This window comes from Loxodonta africana, chromosome 21 (assembly GCF_030014295.1).
Source record: "Loxodonta africana isolate mLoxAfr1 chromosome 21, mLoxAfr1.hap2, whole genome shotgun sequence".
NCBI classification, from domain to species: Eukaryota; Metazoa; Chordata; class Mammalia; order Proboscidea; family Elephantidae; genus Loxodonta; species Loxodonta africana.
Genome location: NC_087362.1, coordinates 64029811 through 64056217, shown reverse-complemented (window position 1 = coordinate 64056217; position 26407 = coordinate 64029811). Strand labels below are relative to the sequence as shown.

Here is a 26407-nt window from a genome sequence, read left to right as displayed (position 1 = left end):
TGTCATCTTTCAAACCCTCAGTTATTGTTGTTTCTTTGTTTGCATTTTCCTTTGTTTGTTTTCATTATAATAATTTTTCTGTTCCTCCAAAGATTAGCTAAGTAAATGATCAACTTGGGTTGAGAAGCAGCCCAAATAAACCTTCAGAATTTGCCTCAAAGCTAGAGCCTGGTTTGGATATGTGGATGGAATGGGACTTACTCGTGTGTAGCACTGATTCGGAACTAAGGAATACAGTATCGTGGGGGCAAAATCCCAGAGACTCTTAGCAGAATAAGAAGTAGATACTACAGGTACACAGCAACAGATGGAAACTTCCTACATAAAGAGGTTTGACCTAGAGGGTGGAGCTTCGAGGAATTCTCTGAGGTGCTAAAGCATATTTCCACGTGCTCTACTTACAGAACGTCAGAGGGGGAAAAAAGAGTTGGATGATAATTTAGAAAATAATCTGTGAAAGGGTGGAAAGGAGATGAGAAATTTCTGTAATGTTTCTGAGCGTATGGTAAAAGCCTTGACGATGCAACAGCAGTCAGTTAGGGTTTGCTGGTTTTGGTGGCCACGGGACTTGAATATTGGTGCTTATATGAGGACAAGAGGTGAGGCTTAGGTGAGTATGTAGGCAGTTAGAACTAAAATCCTTTACAAAGCCAAGACCCTCAAAGGGCAGTATCTTCTGTCAAACAGGGAAATGAAAAATTTATTTCAGCATGGCCTTTGAGTAGGAAAATAAAAATTGTCTCCACTGAGGATTCGTAACTATCAGCCTGTCTTCTCATGGGTTTATGATTTTATTCTTATACTTCATCTACATGGTCCAGGAACCCTCAAGTCAAAAATGTAATATAAAGAGGCATCCCAGGCTGGTAATACCCCTGGGGAAAATGCAAAAAAGAGAAAAAAGAAAAAGAACTCTGGATGAAACAACTTCAATCCAGACTATACTTGAGTCCTGGAGATAAAGCCCTCCTTAAATGAGCCCAAAATCCCAATATTTAAAAATATATCAGGAACAGCTTTGAGATAATCTTTAAACCTTAAACCAAAAATATCCCCTGAAATCTTAAAACCAAACAATAGTTTAGCATAACTAGTAAAAATGATCTGTCTTGATCATTGTGCTCTTTTAAGAACTACCTATAAGGACCAAATAGACAACAACAGCTAAAAAGATTATTAACTAGGAATTTCAGGGGGCGGTGTGTTTATGTTAATGGAGGAGGAACGACTCAGAAAAGGAGAGCGAGAATGGCTGCACAACTCAAAGAATGTAATTAATGTCACTAAATGGTACACATGGTAACTGTTGAATGGGTGTATGTTTTGCTGTATATATTCAGTGACAACAAAGAAATTTTTTTGGCGGGGGGGGTAAGTAAAAAATAAAATATATAAGGAACAGTTGACCATGATTGAATGTTAGCATATACAGCTAAGAGCAAGATGAACCCCTAAGAACCTCAGATAATAAATCAATGAAATAGAAAATAATGCATTTTTAAATGATTATAAAAGAATGAGGAACAAAAGAAAAAAGGGTAGTCTGTGATCCAAAAAGACAATGGCAATACAAGAAAGAACTATGTATAACATTAGAAGTGGAAAGTACAGATACTGAAATTTTTTAATTCAACAAATAGGCTAAGCATTCTACTGGAGAAACAGGTTAGAAACAGCTCGTGAGAGAAGAAATGATCTGGAAGATAGATAGGAGAAAATTACCAAAATGTTGCGTTCATAGTGTAATGGATATATCAACCTGAGCCAATCAAGAAAGGGAAACCATCTGGTAATTGGAACATAGGATTCTTAACTGGAACATGGTTGAGTAGGGTGGCAAGGGATTGGCTAGTATGCAGTAAAGAAAACTCTAGAGAATATAGGAATAAACCAGTGTCACGAAACAAGCTGTGTATAAATTGTTGAAGGAGAAACTAATTTGCTCTGTAAGCTTTTACCTGAACAACAATAAAAAGTTCAAAAAGGAAGGAAAAAAAAAAAACTATCTAGGAATAGCAGATACATAGAGTTACCACCCGCTAGGGATGAGATAAGCACCCAAGGAAGAGTCCCCTTCGTCCTGCCCCCTACCCCTTGCTGAAATCCAGACCGTGTTGGGAGGCATGGCCGTGGCTCACTGGATGGCATAAAGTTTGCTGTGCTGCCACAACGTTGCAACTTCATGGAAATCCACCCTCTAGAGTCCTAATGGTACAGTGGTTAAGAGCTCAGCTGCTGACCAAAAGGTCAGCAGTTGGAATCCATCAGCGGCTCCTTAGTAAACCTTATGGAGCAGTCCTGCTCTGTCCTGTAGGGTCGCCATGAGTTGCAATCAACTCGACAGCAACAGCTTTTTTTTGTTTTTTGTTTTTGGTTAGGGTGCCAAGGAAAGCTTTTTCTGGGGAGATACGTCACTAGAGGCACTCAGCTAAACCCCACCCCCCAGTGAAGCCTAGAGTACTAGTGGAAACTGCTGGGTGCTACTGGGCACTACTGTCCACTGAGCCTTGAATAGCTGCCTGCTGTGCATCAGCTGGGCCTGGGGCAAGCTATCCATGCTGCAGAGGCTGTAGGGGAGCTTACTGGAGCAGAGGAAGTAAAACACTTCCTCCTGCAGTGCCTCTACACCTCCCTCTACTGACAAAGTTTAGATTGTACTGGCTTGTAGAGGAACAAATATTTAAAGAGCCCAGATTCCTTATGATAGAACACCAATAAGTTTGGAGCTGAGAGGCAATAAGTCAACAACCAGCACAATGGAATATATGAAAAAATTTTAGAGACAAGGAGAATAGAATTATAATGTCTGGTATATATCTACTAGGTGTTCCAGAAGGACAGGCTAGGGAGAATAGGGAGAAGTACAATTTGAAGAGCTACCCGATGCACATTTTCAGATTTGTTTAAAGACGTGTATCCTCAGATTAAAGAAGTAAAGTGAATCTTGGCAGGATAAATAAACCTAAATCCACTACAAGCCATGTCGTGGTGAAATGGCAAATAAACCGAACATAGAGAAGATGTTAAAAGCAACCAGAGAGAATAGACCTACCTCCAAAGGAATGACAGTATTTTAACACCGGGCTGTTCTAAAACAATAGAAACTAGGAGCCATTGGAATAAAATCACCAAAATTTAAGGTAATGTTACGATTAGAGGTGTTCTCTTGACAGATAAAAATTGGGTCTACAGCACAAGCAGGTATTTTCAGCGCTGAAGAAGAAAAGACTTGCAGTTTGCAGTAATAACCAAATAAGAGAATATTCAGTCTCTGTGAGTTGGCACACAGGGAGAGAAAAAAAAAAAAGGTGGTTGGCCGATACTAAAAACTAGGGCATACTCGCAGTTAGAAGATGGGAGGAAAGGAAACTGGCCTAGAAATAATCACAGAAAAGGTAATGATTTTAGTAAATAATGACTGGTCTACAATGTGGAAGAAATCAGGGAAATGGGAAAGGATAAAACTTGAGAACAAGGAATTAAAAATTGTTTTGCTAAGTTAATCATTAAAAATCTTCTTATAAAAATGTTCTATAATGTAAAAAGGTTTGATTCTCTTTTGTTCTTATGTGTCTTGATCTGATTACCCTGTTACAAATTTCCATTTTTTTTTTCATAGGATGATGTTTCTTCACCAGGCGACCTTGTTATAGCAGATGGCGGTAAGTTGCATTTATTTCAGAACTTAGTATTGTTGTAAATGCACATTGTTCTTGATACTGTGAAGTCAATAATGACATCTTTATCATGTATATGGAGGGATCAGTCCCTAGAGAAGGTCATCATGCTTAATAAAGTGGAGGATCAGGGAAAAAGAGGGGGACGCTCAACCAGATGGATTGACCCAGTGGCTGCGACAGTGGGCTCAAGCATTAACAACGATTGTGAGGATGGCACAGGACTGGGCAGTGTTTCATTCTGCTTTATGTAGGGTTACTGTGAGTCAGAACCAATTTAACGGCACCTAACAACAACAATATATATGAAATTTTTATTGGAGACATTGTTCTTAGCTGGCACTGAGTCAGTCCCCAGATCATGGTGACCTCATGCACAACAGGATTGGACCATTGTAATTGGTAGGGTTTTTGTTGGCTGATTTTTGCAGATAGATTGCCAGATCTTTCTTCCTAGTATGTCTTAGTCTGGAAACCTCATTGAAACCTATTCAGTATCACAGCAATACTGAAGCCTCCACTGACAGATGAATGGTGGCTGCATTTGGGGTGCGTTGGGCAGGAATGAAACCTTGGTAGACCCGCATGGACAGCCAGAATTCTGCACTGAAGTAGTGCCACCCTCATTTAATATGTTAGTTGTAATCATTATAGAACATACTAGTTGACTGGGGAACTTAACGGTATTTTTAGTTACTACAAATATACAGTGATTCACTGAGATTTTATAGAATAGGGGCTTTGATGGCTTTATGGTTTGATTTTAAAACTCTGTGTGAGATTTCATTATTTAAGTGTTAACTCAGTAATACATTCAGCTTCTTACTAGTTCCATATGCACATCAGGAGCCATTCCCTATCACCCAGTTTCTCCAGAGCTCTTCTTTATAGGACTTTGCTTTTCCTTCCCTCTGAACGAAAGTTTGGTTTCAGCTTAAAGACCCAGATATCAAGATAAAAACAGTGTCAACTCAAAATGGATCAAAGACCTAAATATAAAACTAAAACAATAAAGATCATGGAAGAAAAAATAGAGACAACACTAGGATGGCGGAATAGACAGAGGCTTCCATCGAGCCCTCTTTACAAAAAAGTCCAAAAAAAAAAAACAAATGAAACGAGTATATTTGTGACAAGCTAGGAGCTCGGAGCATCAAAGGCAAGCTTAGACAACGAACTGAGGGGCAGGGGAAGGAAGAGACCATTCAGAAGCTGAGAGGAGTTACCGGACCTGAATCGCGGGGAGCCCTCAGGCACCATTCCTGGAGCTGTGGTGGTGTTGGCGGCAGGCAGGTCCTAGCATTTGGCCACAGTTTCCTCAGGGAGAAGCAGCCAACGACACAGCCCACTCACATCTCTGGAACCTCAGGAGAAGAGCGCTCTCAGCAAAAGCTAAGTACTTGCGTATCATTTACTGTGCCCCTGTCCCCAAGCCGGCTTCAGCGGCTGAATCCCTGTGCCTAAGATAGATGCCGGTGAGCACCTAGAGCCACCCTCCCAGTCTTGGGGAAGGAAGAAATTTGCAACTGGGGGGAAAAGATAATTTGCTAGCTCCATTAACCGGAGGAGCTCAGGACAGAAGCACCTCCTTTCCAGGCATAAACCATCCGTGGACCTTGAGCAACTTTCCCTTCTGCGTAGACCTGTGTGGGGCTATTTCAGGACAATAGGCCCTGGTTAGCAGACTCCAACCATTTCAGCTGTGTGGTGGAGAGGTGGGTGTTTGACGTTTGACATTCCTTTGCCTATTAAACAAGGTCCTCACCTACCCATGTCAGGGACCTAAGGACTGGTAGCTCCACTCAGGTCACCCAGTCACCCGCGACGGGTCCAAAGGTAACCGGTACCTCCCAGTCCTTACAGCAAAAACTTTGGGTGCCCATGGTCCCTCTGCAGAACCCACCTGCCAGCACGCTCTAGGGAACAGAGACGCGTTTTCCACAGAGACACTTGAGGTCGGTTCTCAGCCCCCTGCCTTGTTCAGAGTGTGACCCCCTGCTGCAATCAGATACCGGTATATACGCCAATCACCCCTGCCCCTCTAAGGCTGTAGGACAGAGCCTGTACCACACACTTGATATCAGCTACCTGGAAACCTGAGCTGAATTCACACAAGAAAACTGAATGGACTCCTAGACTGATATACGTGATAACCGCTCTAGCCAGCTGGAGACAGGACACCAGAGGTCCAAAAGGTGAAAATAATCAAGCTAGCTCACTCAAGCAACCCATAGGGGTATACCAAAACAAAACAGAGCAAGCGGCTACGACACAGTATGCAAGCATAAACTAATACAATAACTTATAGATGGCTCAGAGACAACAATCAGTATCAAATTACATAAAGAAATAGACCATGATCACCTCAACAGGCACTCAAAACAAAGAATCCAGGGATCTTCTAGATGAAAGTCCCTTCCTGGAATTACCAGATGCAGAATACAAAAGTTTAATATACAGAACCCTTCAGGACATCAGGAAGGAAATGAGGCAATACGCAGAACAAGCCAAGGAACACACAGATAAAGCAACTGAAGAAATGAGAAAGATTGTTCAGGAACATAATGAAAAGTTTGATTAGCTGGAAAAATCCATAGACAGCAATAAAAAATTCAGAAGATTAACAATAAAATTTACAGAATTAGACAACTCAGTGGAAAGTCAGAGGAGCAAAACTGAGCAAGTAGAAGCTAGAATTTCAGAACTCGAAGATAAGTCAGTTGGCAATATATTTGAAGAAAAATCAGGTAAAAGAATTTTAAAAAATGAAGAAAACTTAAGAATCATGTGGGACTCTGTCAAGAGAACCTACAGGTGATTACAGTACCACAAAGGGAGGGATAACAGAAAATACAGAGAAAATTGTTGAAGATTTGTTGGCAGAAAAGTTGCCTGATATTGTGAAAGACAAGAAGATATCTATCCAAAAGTTCATCAAACTCCACATAAGGTAGATTTTAAAAGAAAGTCACCAAGACATATTATAATCAAACTTGCCGAAACCAAAGATAGAGAATTATAAGAGCAGCGAAGGGTAAACAAAAAGTTACCTACAAAGGAGAACCAATAAGAATAAGCTCAGACTACTCGGCAGAAACCATGCAGGCAAGAAGGCAATGGGATGACATATTTAAAAAATTGCCTGCCAAGAATCATATATCCATCAAAACTGTCTCTTAAATATGAAGGTGAAATTAAGACATTTCCAGATAAACACAAGTTGAGGGAATTAGTAAAAACCAAACAAATAACCCAATTAAAAAATGGGGTAAAAGATATGAATAGACACTTCACTAAAGAAGATATTCAGATAGCTAACAGATATATGAGGAAATGTTCACGATCATTAGCCATTAGAGAAATGCAGATCAAAACTACAATGAGATTTCATCTCACTCCAACAAGGCTGGCATTAATCCAAAAAACACAAAATAATAACTCTTGGAGAGGCTGTGGAGAGATTGGAACATTTACACACTGCTGGTGGGAATGTAAAATGATACAACCACTTTGGAAATTGATTTGGTATTTCCTTAGAAAGCTAGAAATCCCACTCCTCTGACTGTATCCTAGAGAAATTGCAGCACTGTTTACAATAGCAAAAAGATGGAAGCAACCAAAGTGCCCATCAACAGATGAAAGGATAAATTATGGTATATTCACACAATGGAATACTACGCATCGAAGAAGAACAAGGACAAATCCACGAAACATAACATGGAGGAATCTGGAAGGCATTATGCTGAGTGAAGTTAGTCAGTTGCAAAAGGACAAATATTGTATAAGACCACTATTTTAAGAACTTGAGAAATAGTTTAAACAGAGAAGGAAATATTCTTTGATGGTTACAAGGGGGGAGGGAGAGGGGTTTTTACTAATTAGATAGTAGATAAGAGCTATTTTAGATGAAGGGAAAGATAACACACAGTACAGGTTAGGTCAGCACAAATGGACTAAACTAAAAGCAAAGAAGTCTCCTGAATAAACTGAATGCTTAGAAGGCCCCCGTTGGAGGAGCAGGGGTTTGGGGGCCATGGTTTCAGGGGACATTTAAGTCAATTGGCATAATAAAATCTATTAAGAAAACATTCTGCATCCCACTTTGGAGAGTGGCATCTGGGGTCTCTAAACACTAGTAACCTAAGATGCATCAATTGATCTCACCCTACCTGGAGCAAAGTAGAATGAAGAACATCAAAGACACAAGGTAATTTTGAGCCCAAGAGACAGAAAGGGCCACATAAACCAGAGAGTACATCAACCTGAAACCAGAAGAACTAGATGGTTCCTGGCTACAACCGATGACTGCCCTGAGGAGAACCCCTGAGGGAGCAGGAGAGCAGTGGGATGCAGACCCCAAATTCTCATAAGACCAGACTTAGTGGTCTGACTGAGACTAGAAGGACCCCATGGTCCCCAGACCTTCTGTCAGACCAAGACAGGAGCCATTCCCAAAGCCAACTCTTCAGACATGGATTGGTCTGGACAATGGGTTAGAAAATGATACTGGTGAAGAGTAAGCTTATTGGGTCAAGCAGACACCTGTCTGTAGGGGAGATGGGAGTGCGGAGGGGTTCAGAAGCTGCCCGAATGGACATGAAAGAGAGTAGAGGGAAGGAGTGTTCTGTCTCATTAGTGGGAGACCTAATATATACTCCTGTATATTAGGAGTATATAGCAAGGTGTGTATAAATTTTTGTATGAGAGACTGACTTGATTTGTAAACTCTCACTTAAAGCACAATAAAAATTAAAAAAAAAAAAAAAGTGTCACTCATTCCCTGCTGGTACCCAAGGGGACAGTGCCTCACCTTCCCATTGTTCAGCTAGGAATGAGGGCGTAGTTTTTGCTTGGGATGAATGGTTACAGCTTGATTATAATGTATATAGTTATAATAGGATACCTTCACTTTATTAGTTTTTATTAGGTGAAAAAATTTAAAGGACACAGCATTGTAATACTAAATTTTATTAAAAATGCATGTTTGTATTTAGTGACTTAAAATGTTTTGATTCTAATTAAATTGAAATAAATTTAAAACAGAAGGCTTCAATTAGAAGAGTTTACAGTATTCAGCTTCTCAAGAATTTCAGCTTGGTTTTGATTTATTTACGTTAAAACCCATTGCCTTCAAGTAATTCAGACTCTCTGCAACACTGTAGGACAGAGTAGAGCTGCCCCATAGGGTTTCCATGGAGCACCTGGTAGATTTAAACTGCCAAACTTTTGGTTAGCAGGCATAGCTCTTAACCAGTATGCCACCAGAGTTTCCATTTAAGTTAAGGCGTTGAAGTAATATGTATTATACTTGGAAATACCCGGGTTGCATTTTCTGTGAAAGTAACGTTCCTTTTAAATAGATAACATTGTGGTTCTTCATGTTGCAGTGGCCTTTTTACTTTGAGCTGTTCTTGAAGTTTGCCATAACTGTTCTTAAAGTTCATTTTAATGTTTTTTTGGAGCTGTAGTTGAAAGAGTCCTTGTGATGCAGTGGTTAAAAGCTTAGCAAAAGGTTGATAGTTTGAATCTACCAGCTGCTCCTCAGAAACACCTATGGGGCAGTTCTACTGTATTCTGTTGGGTCACTCTTCATGATGAGAGACTTGGTAATGAAATCTTGCTACTTTTGTGAGCTTGTTCCAGTATCTTGTTTAGGTTTTTTTTTTTTTTTTTTCCTTCATTATTGACAAGATTTTTTCTAAATACAGATGGTCAACTGATGGAGGGTGATAAAGTTTATTGGCCAACTCAGTCAGCTTTAACCACGCGGCTGAGGCGTCTCATCACTGCATATCAACGTACCAATAAAAACAGACAGATCCAGCAGATGCCGCCAGCCTTCCCAATGCCTGCCAGTGTCATGCAGCCTCTTTACGAAGAAGCCACTCTTAACCCTAAAATGGCAGCCAAAATAGAAAGACAGCAGAGGTAGGACTGAATTTTTAATATATAGGTGTTCATTTTGAAGGCTGTCCAGGTGTGATTATCCCCCTTTGTGAAAAACATGTATAGGTAGAGAAACTGGTCAACACAAAGTGCTTTATGCGTATACAGGTAGTTCCCAACTTATGACGTATTCAAGTTAGGAAGAATTGCATTTATAACCTGTTTTATTCCTTTTTGTACATCTTATCATTAGAAATATGTACTACATACAATGTTGCAGTGCATAATTTGCTGATGTTATCATTCTCAGATGTTCAAGATCAGATTTCTGAAGATACTAATAATAAAAGGCAATAATAACAAAAACTAAAATCAGAGGTATTTGACTTACATCAGGATTGACTTAAGACAGATTCGTCAGAACAGAACCCCTTCCTAAGTCAGGGACTACCTGTGTACACACGTACTCACACACATAACATACAGAAATAAGGTAAAATTAATAAAGATAATTTTATCTTATAGTTACTAGCCATACTTCATATGTTATCATTCTTTTGTCATGTTTATGAACACTGAGATACTAAAAAAAAGGAAAAAGCAAACTCAAGAATTGAATTATCAATTGGAGAGAAGTTTAAATTAGTACTTTCTTATCTTTCATAAATGTTTTCACGTAAAATAATGTAATGAAATATGTTTTTATTTTACGTGAAAACATTTATGAAAGATAAGAACTTATAGAAGACAAGTCGATTTCTGCTTTGGTTGTCGTCTAAATGAGAAATACTGTTTTATGTTATAAATATGTTTGAAAATGTTTTCTCTTCCCCTTGAACGCAGAGCCACCTTGTATTATATAATTGTGTAGCCGGTGCAGATTGTCTCACATGGTAACTGTGTAATAAACTATTGTTGTCTGAAGGAACAGCGTACATACCAAAGGAAACACGGTTGGATGGAAAAGTCAAGTAGCATTTAAAAGTATATTTACAAGGCAGTAATCCTGGATTTAATCCATTAAAATGTTTAGGTACTAGAAATGTTTTAGGTTTTTCTTCTAGACATTGTATTCAGTATTATTATTTATTTTAATGACCTATATGGGGTTAATTTTTTTTTTTAAACTTCAAACTAGATGGACAAGGAGAGAAGAAGCTGACTTTTATAGAGTTGTATCTACATTCGGAGTGGTATTTGATCCTGACAGAGGCCAGTTTGATTGGACAAAATTTCGAGCTATGGCTCGGCTGCATAAGAAAACTGATGATAGTTTGGAGAAGTATTTGTATGCATTCATGTCTATGTGTCGAAGGGTTTGCCGTCTTCCTTCCAAAGAAGGTATGTATAAAGATTCCTTTTTTTTTTTTTTTCTTGTTTTGGTCAAAGTAACAAAACCACAAAAATTCAGAAATTTTCAATTTATCTCTTATGGGAGATTTCAGTACCATCTAATTCATCATGTCAGCAATTTTTCAAAACTGTAAGTAAGCTGTGCTGAAGGACCCACTCTTAAAATGAGATCTAAGGAGAATTAAGGTACACATTGAGTTTTAAGAAAATAGCCAGTGTTTATTGTGGGCTCTATGATTAAAGGGAGGTGGAAGATAAAGGATAGCTTTTGATAAGCACACTAACCTATATTTTGAGACCATTTTATAAGAACTGGACTAGAGGGCTTATATACATGAATAATTTTACAAGGGATGAGGCTCCCACTCAAAAGACATTTTAAAGAATTTTGGTGTGAAAAGATCTCTACCCACGGCCTTCTTTAAGAAAGAAAAAAAAAAGCTACTCAGAGGTTCTAATGCTCAGCTAAGGAACTGTTCTGGGGTGAAAAGGACTTCTATTACGTTTGGGTTTTTTTTGTTTGGCTGTTTTGGTATTGTGTTTCCTGACCTGACAATTTTCTTGTCAGTCCACTAAATAAAGTAGCCAATCACTTCATTACCCAAATACCAGGTAGTTTGGGGGTAGGTTTCAGTCTAAAGTCTGTTGGTAGACCATAATAGGTTCAAAAAGACAAAGTATTGTGCCTTTTATTTATTCTTTATGGTTGCCAAGAAGCCCACATTCTTTTTTTCTTTTCTTAGTCCCCATCTTCTTAGTCCCCATCAGCAATATAAAGTGATACGGATGAATTTATCACATTTGATTCTATTTTTTTAAAGTGGTGGGGGCTTAATTATTAAATAATGATTGAAAAAGTAAGGATTCCTTGTTAGATATGTGAGTGAAGTTTTACGTAGACCAGAGGGTTTCCCAGACTTTCTTAGTTTACAGTGCTCTTTGAGGTCTGAGTAGTTTTTTCCTGCAGTATCCTAGGCCAAAAGAACTCCCAAACAGTCTATTTAAAGTGTAATTAGGTCCGGACAACTTAATAAGTATTTATGTCCTAACAATCCAGTAATTGTTTGAAAACATAACATAAATTGAAAGGAAAAAAATGCTACTTACATTTCTTAAATAACCACATTGACTTACTAGTGGGACGTGTGCACCTGTCAAGCACTGTGCGGCTTCTCGGATGTTGGAATCAAATTAGACACCACCACCCTCGTTTCCCTTTCCGTGTTGATTTGTTTTGTTTTGGTTTTGTTTTGTTACTGTTTATTTTGAAGTACTTTTACCATTATAGAAAGGTTACAAAAAATCTTACAGGAAATTTCCATATGTCCCTCACCCTGCCATCCCTAATGTTAAAATCTTACATGAGTGACTATAGTATAATTATTGGAACCAGAAAATTAACATAAGTACAGTACCATTAACTAAATACTTATTTGAATTTTGCCAGTTTTCCACTAATGTCTTTTTTGTTTCAGGATCCCACATTGTGTGTGTTATTGCCCTTAGCTTCCTGCAGTCTTGAACAGGTCCTCAGTCTTCCTTTGTCTTTCATGACCTTGATGCCTTTGAAAAATATTGATTAGTTATTTTGCCACATGCCCCTCAGTTTGGGTTTGGCTTCTGTTTTCACGTGATTGAGTTGAGGTTATGCAGTTTGAGTAAGAACACCACAGAAATGATGTGTCATGTGGTTCGTGATGTCACTGTGTGTTATTACAGATGAGGCTGGTCTTGATCACTTGGTTAAGGTAGTTTATCTCGGTTTTACACTGTGAAATTACTGTCATCTCCCCTACTTTGAAACTGTGGAAATCGTGTATCCCCTCAAACTTTTAAACCATCAATTTCAGTATCCATCAATAGGTCTTGTTTACAACAGTTACTACTGGGGAACTCCAGTGCAAGGAAGAACTCTCCCTTCTACCCCACCTGTCTGCTTAATCATTTATTTATGTCAGTATGGTCTCGTGGATACTTATTTTATTCCAGAGGTTATAATCCAAGACTGTCACTTATTTTGTTGCTCGAATTGTTCCAGTTTAACCATTGAGGGCTCCTGTAGGTTGGTCCCTCCATTCTTTGAAGAAACCTATTACTATTGAGTCAATTCTGACTCATAGCAACCCTACAGGACAGAGTAGAACTGCCCCATAGAGTTTCCAAGGAGCAGCTGGTGGATTCAAACTGCAGACCTTTTGGTTAGCAGCGGAGCTCTTACCTACTGCACCACCAGGGCTCCTTTTTTCAACAGCCCTATCTTTTTTTAAGTACTTCCCAGATGCCAGTGATCCAGCTTCACAAAGATATTACTTTGAAAGGAATGTAACATGATCTAATGTTGACATTGAAGTACCGTACCTCAAGCTAGTAGTTTGTGCACATGCTACTGTGTTCCCCTCAGACACTTAAGAAACCTTTGGTTCCCATTTTTCACTGCAATGCCTTGAGTTACCTCAGTGCAGTTTGGGAAATGCAGACTTATATTTATTATTGAAGTATCATTTAACAATATTAATTTGTATTCATGAGTTTGAACAAATTCTTTTTGATAAAGACAACTGTTTCCAAAGGCATAGCTCATAGGGAATTTCTTAAAAATAAATTCGTAGTTATATTAACGTACTTCCAAAATAGTCTCGTGTTTTACTCACTTTCAGAAGAGCCAATGTTAAATGTACGTTACATGATTTCTAGTACTACTTGTTTTTAAAATGTTTTTTTTCTCCTCATTTAAGAATATTAGGGAAATGCTAGAAACTATACAGTGATATTAAGTAGAAGTAAATATAGAAGTATTATTTGTTTTACGTCTAAAATGACTTATTTTTGAAGTTAATATTTTTATTCTTGTTTCAATATAGAATTGGTGGATCCAAATATTTTTATCCAGCCTATCACAGAAGAACGTGCTTCTAGGACTTTGTATCGCATTGAACTTCTAAGAAAAGTACGGGAACAGGCTCTCCGACATCCACAGTTATTTGAACGCTTAAAGCTTTGCCATCCAAATCCAGACTTACCCATCTGGTGGGAATGTGGCCCTCATGATAGGGATTTACTTGTTGGAGCTGCTAAACATGGAGTGAGCCGAACAGACTATCACATTCTTCGTGATCCTGAACTCTCATTTATGGCAGCTCAAAGGAACTACAGTCAAAGTAAGATGGCTCATTGCAGGACTTCTACCCCACTTTTACAGCAATATCAAGTAGCACTTTCTGCTTCTTCTCTCACCTCTCTACCTAGAGTCCTAGATGCTAAAGGTATAATTCTAGAGGATATGAAAGTTAAAAATGAAAACCTTAAAGAGGAGCCTCAGTCTTCTGAAGAAGAATCTATGTCTTCTGAGGAAACCAGGACACTAATAAAGTCTGAGCCTGTCAGTCCAAAGAATGGTGTTTTACCACAGGCTACTGGAGACCAGAAATCTGGTGGAAAAGGAGAAACAGACAGACGCATGGTTGCAGCCAGAACAGAACCCCTAACTCCAAACCCAGCTTCTAAGAAACAGCGAGTCCACAAACGAGGGTCAGAATCTAGTTCTGATTCTGACTCTGATTCCGAGAGGTCATCTTGTTCTTCCAGGTCATCTTCCTCTTCTTCCTCCTCCTCCTCTTCTTGTTCCCACTCTCGATCAGGTTCTAGTTCTTCTTCATCCTCATCTTGTTCTTCGGCATCATCTTCTTCTTCCTCTTCCTCCTCCTCCTCATCATCCTCTTCATCTTCGTCCGAAGAGAGTGACAGTGAAGAAGAGGAAATCCAAAAGCGAGGTATATGCATAAATTGATTTTACCCTTTTTAAGACAAAACTTCAAGCGAGAATGAAAATTAGATGAGCATGTTTTAAAATTGTTAACTTAAAATTTCTATGTACCCAATTTTTTAGAGATGTACTATTGAAAAGGAAACTAGAATTACTGGTAAACACATTTCCTATTCAGAAGGATTCCAGGCCTTGCCAAATGGATTAGCCAGCCACAGGAATTAGAGGTTTTACATAATAATTTTTTCTTTGGTGGCCTCAAATTCAGTATTTTATTTTTCCCTGGAACAGGTTGATTAGTGAACATATAAAAGATAATATTTTGTAACACCCACCAGCAGTTTTCTTAGATTAAAAAGAAATTCAGACTCACAAGAATATCAGAGGCCATACTCAGCACTCATCTACTCAGAAGGCAAGAAGACAGGAACTACAGCTTGTCAACAGAGAAGTATTAGGTGGCCCTGTTCTGCAGGTGTCTTTGTAGCAATCCAGCAGTGCAGGTGCAGAGAAGAGAGGCCACATCAGGTGGCTACAGGAACCACTCTGGCTCACAGAGTCTCATACGCCACGGGAGCCAGAATCTCCTGTAACAGCTCCCTAGGCATAGCTTCCAGAATTGCCACAGGGACACGCCCCATTACAAGTCATTTAGGGCACTGTGTTGTCTCCAGCAGGTATTTATAGTCCTAGTCCAGATGCAGGCACCCAATAAGGAGTTATTTTTATCATCAGCAGTATTGCCTGTAACATAATTGTCATATACCATCCTTATCTGTTTCCAAGGACACAGACCTGAGGGTCAGGTTTTCAGGCAGAAGAGAAATTGTTTTGTTAAACTTTGCCCTACTTAACCACAACTTATTTTGCTTTAGTGCTAATTTTAAAAATAATAAGTCCTTTATTTTTTTAGGTGAGTTTATTATTTGTTTTTATTTTTCAATATGTTTGAATAATCATAAGATTTGAAAAAAATAATAAAATTGTTTGATGCAGTCTTGTGTAAATGATAATTGTTCTTAGCAGAAGGTACCCCTCACATGAAAGCCTATGATGAAGAAAGTGTTGCATCACTGAGCACTACGCAGGATGAGACTCAGGATAGTTTCCAGATGAACAATGGGACACCAGAGTCTGCTTACATCTTACAAGGTGGCTATATGCTGGCAGCATCGTATTGGCCAAAGGTAAATTAGTAATTTCTTGTTGGGATAGGCCATTTTTCTGAGTATTCTTTATTGCTTTAATGGTGTGATATTCTTATTATGTAGAAAAATAGGTCATTGGAAAATGTAGAATGACATTTCATTACTGCCAAGTACGTTAGGTCTGCTTAATATGTGTGTGTTTCTCAACATAACCTTAAAATGTTTAGAAGAAATTATAACAAATGTTCATGTCACAGACAAGTTAATATTCAAGTGCTTCTTTATGAAGAGATAATTCCAACTGAGTCTCCTTGAAGAAGTTTAATTTAGGCAGTTGTGACCTAGGAAGAAAAGTTAATTTTAAGAACATGTATATTTAGTGATAGAAGAAGTTAAGATTGGATTAATGCAATCCTTCTTCCAGTATGTGACTAGAGTAGTACAGGTTCTGTGTTAACATAGTGCTGCCTCTGAACCAGAGAACTTTCAAGATTCTTAGCATTTGTTTTGCCTATATACCAAGTAGTGTAATTGCTATTAATATATAAAATGTGCAAAGTAGAGCACGTAAAATGTAAATGTTTTATATTAAAATTTAGGACAAATGTGCTTTAAAGCTTAGAATTCATGCTTGTGAGCTAGTAGATTTTTGAAATTGCCTCTTTAATTCACATAAAAATACAAATGGCCAAAGGAAGATGCTGAACTTCACTAATAATCAATGAAATGTGAATTAGACAATAAGAAGCTACAGTTTTCCCATGAGATTAGCAAAGAATAGTAATTTAAAATTTTACAATCATATGGAAAAGTGTCTGTGATAAATAAAATTTTAGAAGTATATTTTACAAGAATATATATAGTGCAATTTGATTTTTTATGAAAGAGAAAACAATGTGGGAGTTGTTTGTATGTTTTAGAGTAGATATGTTTATGAATAGATGTAAAGAAAAGATTTTAGAAGACTACATACCACATTGTTATCAGTGTGTATCTCCTCGAGTGAAGTTGAGAAATGGGAAAATGGAAGATTCTTTACTCTTTAATAGACTTCAGAGTTTTTTTTTAATTTTTTTTACATGGAAGCTGTAGTAGTTTTGTAATTATAAAAATAAAAGCTACCCCAAGAGTATGGCCCCTAGACATCCTTATAACTCAGTACTGAAGTCACTCATAAAGTTCACTTTTTAGTCAAAGATTAGACAGGCCTATAAAACAAATGATAATACATGTAGTTCAGCCATGTATAGGAGACTAAATGGGCACACCAGCCCAAAAGCAAAGATGAGAAGGCAGGAAGGGATAGGAAAACTGAATGAGTGGAAATGGGGAACCTGAGGTCGAGAAGGGGAGAATGTTGACACATCGTGGGGTTGGCAACCAGTGTCACGAAACAATTTGTGCACTGTCTAATGAGAAACTAATTTGCTCTGTAAATTTTCACCGAAAGCATGATAAATAGATTGAAGAAAAAAAAAAAGGTTGATAGAAGCTATCTTTCTGATAAAATATTTTTGAACCTCACCAAAGGTAATTTGTACTTGAATAATTTCTTAAGAACTGTAATATGTGTACGAGATTATGTATACATACCACATATACATATGTAGTACCAGTTTAAATCTATTAAAAATCTTGGACTGCTTAGTCCCCAAAGGCCTGGCACAATTATTAAATTACACTTTGATGTTGCATGTTTTTTAGGATCGCGTGATGATCAACCGGTTGGACAGTATTTGTCAAACAGTTCTGAAAGGGAAGTGGCCTTCAGCTAGAAGAAGTTATGATGCTAATACAGTGGCCTCTTTCTATACCACAAAACTGCTGGACAGCCCTGGAGCAGCTACAGAATATAGCGAGCCCAGTGTACCCACTCCCCCAGGTGCAGGTGTTAAAGAAGAACATGATCAGTCACCACAGATGTCAAAGGTGAAGAAGCATGTACGAGAAAAGGAGTTTACAGTGAAAATCAAAGACGTATGTTTATTTTTATTGCCCTAGGACCTGATTGCGATTGCGGTGTGCAGCATGCTTTTCCTGCAAATGGCTGCCTGCTCTTACTCTTACTTCCTTCACAGACTTGTTTTTTGGTATCTGGATTGGTTTCTTTTTGTTATCCAGGTTATTAAACCTGATTATTCTACTAGAGGTATCATCATTAAATAAGTTTCTTTCCCTATACTTCTGAAAGTAGTACTTCTGCTGGTCAAGATGCTTTCTTAAACGGTCTGACAATTTCTAACCACGTTGGTCCTTCTGTATCATATTTAAATGGTTCGTCCATGCATTCGTCTGTTTTAAACATTTAGCATGCACTGTTGCCAATAGCACTTCAGTTTTGAAAACAGCTTTTGAAGCTGGATTAATTACTCTGTATCTAGAATATGAGTAATGTCCTGTAAAAGACAATATGAATAATGTACAGAGAGATGTATGTCTAAAGCTGACAGTGTGACAATGTATTAGTCACACGAAAAACTATTTTGTTCAGGAAAGTGTATATGTAGTGACTGGATTTTTTTTTTTTTTTTCCCTCATTTAATACAGGGCATTTAATATTCTTTTTAGAAATTAATGAAAATATTTCCTTCAGTTGATTTGTGTACAAGAGAATTCGATTAGTGTTTCAGGGTTTTTACATCACTCTTTCAAAGTAAAAAAAAATTCTCTTAATATCCTGCAATGAGATTTAACTCTTGTCTTTCTTAATAATGGTATTTATTGAACAGGAAGGTGGTTTGAAATTGACATTTCAGAAGCAAGGACTTGCTCAGAAGAGATCATTTGATACTGAAGATGGTGCTCTGGGGCAGCAACAGTACCTCACACGCCTTCGGGAGCTTCAAAGCGCATCAGAGACCAGCCTTGTCAATTTTCCAAGATGCCCACCAGTATCAGGTGAATATCCAAGTAAAAATAGTTTTAGTGTGTAACAAAATCAAACCCGTTGCCGTCGAGTCAATGCCGACTCATAGCAGCCCTATAGAACAGAGTAGAAATACCCCATAGAGTTTCCAGGGAGCACCTGGTGGATTTGAACTATTGACCTTTTTTGGTTAGCAGCCATAGCTCTTAACCAGTACACCACCAGTGTTTCCTTAGTGTGTAACATTCCCCATTATTTCCAGATCCTCTTTTTATATAGATTCCCGTGGTAAGAACGCATTTACCTCTTAATGTTAGGACTTTCTCTTAAGTCTGTAATCAGTATATTTTGTTCTAGCTTTTAAGTCTTAATAAATATAAATATGTATTGGAACTTGTACTAAGACATTTAAAAGCATGGAAAGAAACTTAGTTGGGGGGGCTTGAATATGTGGGTAGAAATGTCATTTTGTAAAGTAGCTTTATATAGATAAAAGTTCAAACAACATTTCAATACAAAAGCATATTGGAAATTTAAAAAACAAACACTTAAATTACAAATTAATCGTCTTTGGTAGAGGAACTTAAAATGAGAAGTTTTAGAAAAACTTTAGAGATGATATAGTCCAGGCATCTACAGGATAGAGGAATTGTTTATGACTAATCCCTGAGAGATTATGGGGTACTTGCTAGGACAGGGATCTCACTAGGTTAAACAGCCCTGGTTATTGTTGTACAGATGTAATTGTCAGAAAATGTCTTCTTAGTTGGAAGCAGAATTTGCCTGCTATACATTTTTCTCAATGACTGGATTTCTATCTTCAAAGGCAGCGCAGAATTAATCTATTCCTATGTCTACATGATAAATCTTCGCATTTCGAAAGCAGTTGCTAAATCTCTCTTTGGGACTGTTTCTTTTAACCTTTTGACAACTTGAGTCAAAAAATATTTATTAAATACTTGATTAGTGTTATGTGCTATGTAGGCATTCAGGAATATATCAAAAGTTTTTCTGTTTTGTTTTTAATCTTGGTCTACTTGGTAGTTTCAGTTGTCTGTGTCCCTTTTAAAGTTTTGTATCTAGAATTGAGAATGATGCTCAAGATTAACTGAGGCTCGGTGTGGACCACAGCATACTAATCCCCCAAATGCAAGTTTAAAGCCGATGAAGAGCTTTAGTTTTCTTTATATCCTCCTTTCACGTAAGGCCTAAAGACTCTATTTCAGTATTCCAGTAAGTCTGGCTGCGGTGCAACACTGGGAAACATTTCAAAGCTCCTACTGTGCGTGTGCACACTATGTGGAATTCCTACAGTTGGGAAAACAATGCTTTATTAATAAGCGTCATTTTAAATTGATTTCTGTTTCCAATTGCTGCTATTACCGCCAATTTTAATTATAATTTAGTTAGTTCGGTATCAATTTGTTTCTTGTGCATTCATTAATCATCAGTGTAATTTTCCAGTTGCTCGACTTTCGGACATGTTTACATTGGAGTTCAAATATGAACCAGCCTTTTATAACTAAATTATAAACCCACAAAATATCCTTTACAATGACAGTTTGTTACCAAAAAAAAAAAAACAAACCTGTTGCTGTCAAGTCGATTCCGACTTAACGCAACCCTATAGTTTGTTAGGCAACTCTTTTTTCACTAGAAAATGGGAACAGATGGGGAAGGTAAGCAGCGGGCTCTTTTGCCCATCATACCTAGTCCTAGCCTAGTGCCGTCGAGTTGATTCCGACTCATAGCAACCCTATAGGACAGAGTAGAACTGTCCCGTAGAGTTTCCAAGGAGTGCCTGTCGGATTTGAACAAGGGGCTCAATAATACAGCTACATGTACTCTGATAATTCCACTATAATCTTTACATTTTATTGCTATTGCAACTGAAGATTATTATATTTGACTTGTTTTAATAATTACAGATATGAAATCTAGATCTGTCTTACTGCATGATGTTTGGCAAATTTATTAACATTTTTTGAGGCTTAATTTCCTTGTTTGTGAAATGGGATAGTGCAGGATGGAGGAGTGGTTGCTGGATTAAATAAAACAGTAGGTATAAAGTGGCTATGGCTAGTAGAGAGTTTAGCGCATAATTGGATGCTGGACAAATGTTAAAATTAGATAGATTTTAGAATTAAATACTGAATAGATACTATTATTGACATTCTTTATCTCTCAAAGTCGAAGCCCTTTTTATTTTCATCTTGGTATATTCCCTGAGGAGCCCTGGTGGCACAGTGGTTACGAGCTATGGCTTCTAACCAAAAAGTCAGCAGTTTGAATCCACCAGCCACTCCTTGGAAGCCCTTTGAAGCAGTTCTGCTCTGTCCTGTAGGCTCACTGTGAGTTGGAATTGACTTGACAGCAGTGGCTTTTTTTTTTTTTGCATACCCCTCGAATTTTATCTGAAAGCTCTAGTAAAGATACAAGATGTAAAACTAGTTAATGAAAGAGTAAAATACCAGAGAATATAACAAGAGAACAAAACTGAAGAGCCCATTCCATAAATTGTCTGGAATACTGGAGAAAAGATTATAAAGCTAAGCATCTGGGTTTGAATTCTGTTATTTACTAGCCATTATGACATTGGGCCAGTAACTTGATACTTCCTATCTTGCTTTAAAAATCTGCTTAATAATACCTCTGTTTTTGTTTCTGTTGTAATTAAAGATAGCATTTATCTTTCTGGAGTCATTGAGTCTGGATGAACCCCCAAAACTATTGCCCTGAGATGACCTTTAAACCTTAAACCAAAAATCTCCCCTGAAGTGTTTTTTAAACCAAACAGTAGTTTAGCTTAACTACTAACGAATGTCTACTCTGAGCATTGTCCTTTTTTAAGAACTATTTATATGGGGTCAAATTGACAACAGCAGCTTGTAAGATTAGATGGAAACTTAGGGAACAGTGAGTTTACCTTAGTGGATGAGGCATAGTTTAAAAAAGGCAATTAAAAATGGTTGCACAACTTGAAGAATGTAACCAGTGTCACTGAATTGTACATGTAGAAACTGATGAATTGGTGTATGTCTTGTGTGTATCCTCAGCAACAAAAAATACAATAAGTTAAAAAAAAAAAGGGTAGCACTTATGAAGTCTAGTCTAGTGTCTGGCACCTAATAGGCATTCAGCATTGGTGCCTAACTGCTCTGGCTAGAACTTCCAGTACAATGTTGAATAGCAGTAGGGGAAAGCAGGTATCCTTGTTGTTTCAGATCTTAGGGAAAAAAAACTCTTAGCCTTTCACCACTGAGTGTGATTTTGTTGTTAGTTGGTGTCGAGTCGCTTCTGACTCATTCGACCCCATGTGTGTAGAGTAGAAGTGTTCTATAGGGTTTTCAAGGCTCTGACCTCTCGGGTGCAGAGTGAAAGGCCTATCTTTTGAGACTTCCTGGGTGGGTTAAAACCACCAACTTTTTGGCTAGTAGTCAAGCACTTAACTAAATGCCAGGAACCCCTAGGCATTTAGTAAAAGGAAGCTATTTCTAATATTGTTATAGTTAGATCCTAAGATAAAGACATGGACTTTATAAAGTAGGCTAAATTTTCCGTTTTGGATTCTAGCTAAAATGAATCAGTAATATTTAGGGAAAATCACTCTCTAGTAGTATGATTTAAACAGAGAATGGCCAAACTGAGGTACTTATAAATGTATACTCTGGTGTGTAGGCAGCTATTCTTCTAGTAATTTATTCCGTAGATATTTATAAGTGCTCTTCTTTTTTATATAGCACTGGGATAGCACTAAAGGGAAAGTAAAGAAATAGACACTGTCTCTTCCTTTCAGCTGATTAACTAGGCCTATACATTAAAATATTACGTCATACATTAAAAAATGAAGTGGAAAGAGGCCTGGATTATAGTTCTCCAAATTTTTAAATGAGAATTGGAGGGGATGTGTTTAGTCTAACAATTGCTTAATTTAAGATGTGTAAAATAAAAACTAACATTTCCATAGAATTAGGATTACTTTTAATTTTTTTTAAGAAGTAGATTTTTATCATTAATTTACCTTTTTTATTTGATTAGGTACTTCCATTCAATCAGCTCTTGGTGCCAATGGAGTGATACTAGACAACCAGCCTATAGTCAAAAAAAGGCGAGGAAGGAGGAGGAATGTAGAAGGTGTTGACATCCTCTTTTTTAACAGAAACAAACCACCTAATCACGTAAGTAAAGCAATAATTAAAAACTACTGACTCTTGAATTTGGAAATCAATCAATGTAATAAACATACTTCGGACTGTTTTGTGAATGTTTTCTAAAATAATAAGGAAATTGGAAATGTACTATATAGTTTTAGATAGTATATCAGTAGAATCTGACACTGGCCAAGGTTCATGAAAATTTTAGATTTGAAAAATTTAGCAGAATTTTTTTACTTCAAAATCTTTCATTGGGATCAAAATTCGAATGAGAAAGCTTGTAAATAAAATTTTCATGTGGTATTTTTGTACAGGTTACTATAGGCATAACCACCTCACAGGTTTCTACAGGGATAAGTCCAGCTCTTTCCTATACTCAACCTCAAGGAATACCTGATACGGAGAGTCCAGTTCCAGTTATTAACCTTAAAGATGGGACGAGACTTGCAGGTGATGATGCACCGAAGAGAAAAGATTTGGAAAAATGGCTTAAGGAGCACCCGGGTTATGTGGAAGATTTAGGAGCATTTATTCCTGTAGGTGATAACCTTGAAAATCTTGGTGTATTTATTTGTATGATTTGTCAGAGTATGATGATGAAACTTGAATTCTCATCTGCTTGTGCTAAATATGTCTCCTGGTCTAGATTTAGGAAACTTACAGAAAAAATAAGTTACCATCTCCCCTTTGTTACAATACAGCATCATTTTCTGGTTTTCCATTCCAAACGCTATATGTATTTAGTAATAAACATCACCTCTGATACACAGAGTACTATGTTAGGCTCTGGGGGAGTCCTGGTAGTACAGTGGTTAAGCATTCAGCTCCTAACCAAAAGGTCTGGAGTTCAAACCCACAAACCGTGCCGTGGAAGAGAGGTGTGGCAGTCTGCTTCCGTAAAAGATCACAGCCTTGGAAACCCTATGGGGTCTTCTACTCTGTCCTTTAGGGTCGCTATGAGTCAGAAGTCAGAATCAACTCGACAGCATTTTTTTTTTTTTTTTTTTTTAATATCAGGCTTAGTAAAGGTCACAAAGGAATAAAATATCTAATTCTTTCCCTCAGGAAGTTTATTTTAAAGTTATAATAATTGATCATAGTGAACATTTATTGTGATATTTGTCTGGCGTTATACTTAGCAATTTGCTCTGCCGTTTAACACAACAATCCTATAAGGGTGGCATCATTATAACCATTTTTAGATGAAGAAATTGGAACACAGAGACTTTAAGTAAATAGTCCAAGGCCACACAGCTAGTCAGTTTAAACTCCAGAGTCCAACTCTAGACCTATAATCTCAGTGTTTAATTAATTTTAAACTCTTTTTCATCTTCAAGCTATAGGAATACACAGTGAGTTACCATTAATCAAAGATGAGAATCATTATAATTAGTTTGTATTCTGCTTATTCTCTGAAATGCTGTTTACTTATCATTTTCTTCTGGGCATATGCACCCTTTCTTACACATAGAAATCTATATTTGATTTTGCAATACTTTACTGTCAGATGCTGATGTACCAGATTTTGTGTCAGCAACCTCTGATATTCTGTGTACTTCATAAGGTAAAAAAGTAAAGCATATCCTCTATACAGTGAACCTAGCAGGCCTGTCCTGTCTACCACTATTTTGAAGATTGAATAGATAACCCAAGTAAAGCTCTATACTATCCTCTGCGCTTCCTAAGGACTGTGTCCTGTTCATCTTTGTATCCTCAGGACCTAACACATAATTCCTCATGTACAGCATAGTGTCTAGTACCCCATAAATATTTACAGAGTAGATGATTAAAACATGAAAATCCTTTGAAAACTGCAAAGCACTATATAAAGGAAAAATGGTTCTTACGTTATTAGCAAAAAAAATTAATTTCTTTTTTATTTGGTGGGGGGAGGTTCATGAAAAAGAACCATGAAAGGTGTAGCTCCTAGAATGATCTTTGTGATAATTAGGTCTAGTATTTCACATTGCTGCTGTTGTCACCAGGAAACAACCTGCCAGTCAGAAACAGAAAACCTCCATCTTGGCTTTTAGATGCTTTTCGTATCTCTAGTTTTCTCAGAGGATGTGTCATGTTCTAAAATAGCATTTGTTTAATTCTTCTTTTTTTTTTTTTAAAAACTTGGCAGATAGTCTCTTGTAAGTGTAGTGGGAAGAGTTTTCACTAGATAAAATGGATGGACAATTACAGAATGAATATTGTAAATTTTTAAACATAATGGGAATCGCTAGTTTAACTCTGTAGCTTCTTATTAACATGTTAACAAAGTAACATTCACTTATTCAACAAATTTTTGTAGAATGACTATGGTGTGTCAGTTACTATTTTAAGGGATTGAGGATGTAACAGTGAACAAGATAAAAAGTTCTTGCCCTTATTTCTGAATGATTCACAAGCTTTTCTCTTGTCACTGCAAAACAATATTAATTTTTTTGTTAACTTGTATAGCCATTCATTATTTTCACTGCAGATAAGCCTTTTACCATGATACTTTATATAAGGCTTTATTATTAAGATTTTAAAACATGTTCTCCTAAACCATAGCTGTGTGAGATGTGTCCTCCAGAGGAGGGATGGATTAATGAATGGGCGAGTGAGTGAATGAATGAATGATCAAATTAATTTCTATGTAGATAATTTGATTGACCCATAAGACATCTGATGCCAAAGGCATTACCCAAATTCCCATCCTCTGTATGAAGCCTTTGTATCAGAACCCTACAGAAACTTGCATTAATGCTTTCCTGTACCTCCAAATGTCGCACTTAGAATTCTATAAACCAGTTCCTTCCTGTGTCTCCTTCTCGGCTCCCCAGGCCCTCTAAATGTGTATTCTTTTCCAAAGAAGTCAGACCAGTTACTTTGCACAAATCATCTCTTGGCTGAAGTTTTTGGTGGCAGCCAAGAGAGAAGGGGAAAAAAATTAGAAAGTTTTCTATTTCGGGATCATTATTATTTTTATTAATCCTAAGAGGTTCTATCACTCCTTCCATTGTTTAGAAGGTCCCTTTAGTCAAACCATATTACCTCATTTAAAAAAAACAAAAAATTTTATATTTAAAAGCAGTGTTTGTTGCAGTAAAGAATGCAAGATAATAATTTGTATGCTTTTCCAAGTGTACTTTATATTAATGGTCCATTGTGGTTCTCTATAGCTAAGTAATCACAATATGATGTAGTATGTACTATAACAGAGGTGTGTTTGAAGTGCCATAAGAAAAGATAAAATAACATTTAATTCTGCCTGGGCAAAATACAGTAGGGAAAGGCAGAAAGAAAGTAGAGCTGACATTTACTGGGAGATGAACGAAGAATAAATAGGCATTGACTAGGTTAACACAAGAGGAGAAGTATGTTCTAGACATTATAGACAACATGAAGACAGCTAGAAGAGGATACAACTCTGGGCATATTCATAAAACAGCAACTAGACTGAGGATAGGCTCTCAGAGTCAAAATCAACTCAACGACACACAACAACAGTCTGATATGCAGGAGTCCCTGTGTGGCAGAAATGATTAAGTGCTTGACTAGTTTAGCTGAAAGATTGGTGGTTCAAA

At 37.4% G+C, this 26407-nt stretch overlaps 1 protein-coding gene across 13 annotated transcripts in view; it reads left to right on the top strand.

Moving 5' to 3' along the window:
- Window positions 1-26407, top strand: part of CHD9 (chromodomain helicase DNA binding protein 9) — a 230035-nt gene that overhangs the window by 184252 nt on the left and 19376 nt on the right. For 8 of the 13 annotated variants that reach the window (XM_064274040.1, XM_064274037.1, XM_064274039.1 and 5 more), the window contains 9 exons: window positions 3620-3662; window positions 9386-9605; window positions 10702-10904; window positions 13778-14686; window positions 15703-15866; window positions 17532-17804; window positions 18557-18725; window positions 22732-22871; window positions 23162-23383. In XM_064274040.1, coding sequence (XP_064130110.1) covers window positions 3620-3662; window positions 9386-9605; window positions 10702-10904; window positions 13778-14686; window positions 15703-15866; window positions 17532-17804; window positions 18557-18725; window positions 22732-22871; window positions 23162-23383 — 2343 coding nt within the window. The remainder of the gene's footprint in view (window positions 1-3619; window positions 3663-9385; window positions 9606-10701; window positions 10905-13777; window positions 14687-15702; window positions 15867-17531; window positions 17805-18556; window positions 18726-22731; window positions 22872-23161; window positions 23384-26407) is intronic. The other 5 variants (XM_064274038.1, XM_064274032.1, XM_064274033.1 and 2 more) reach the window with 4 other exon arrangements.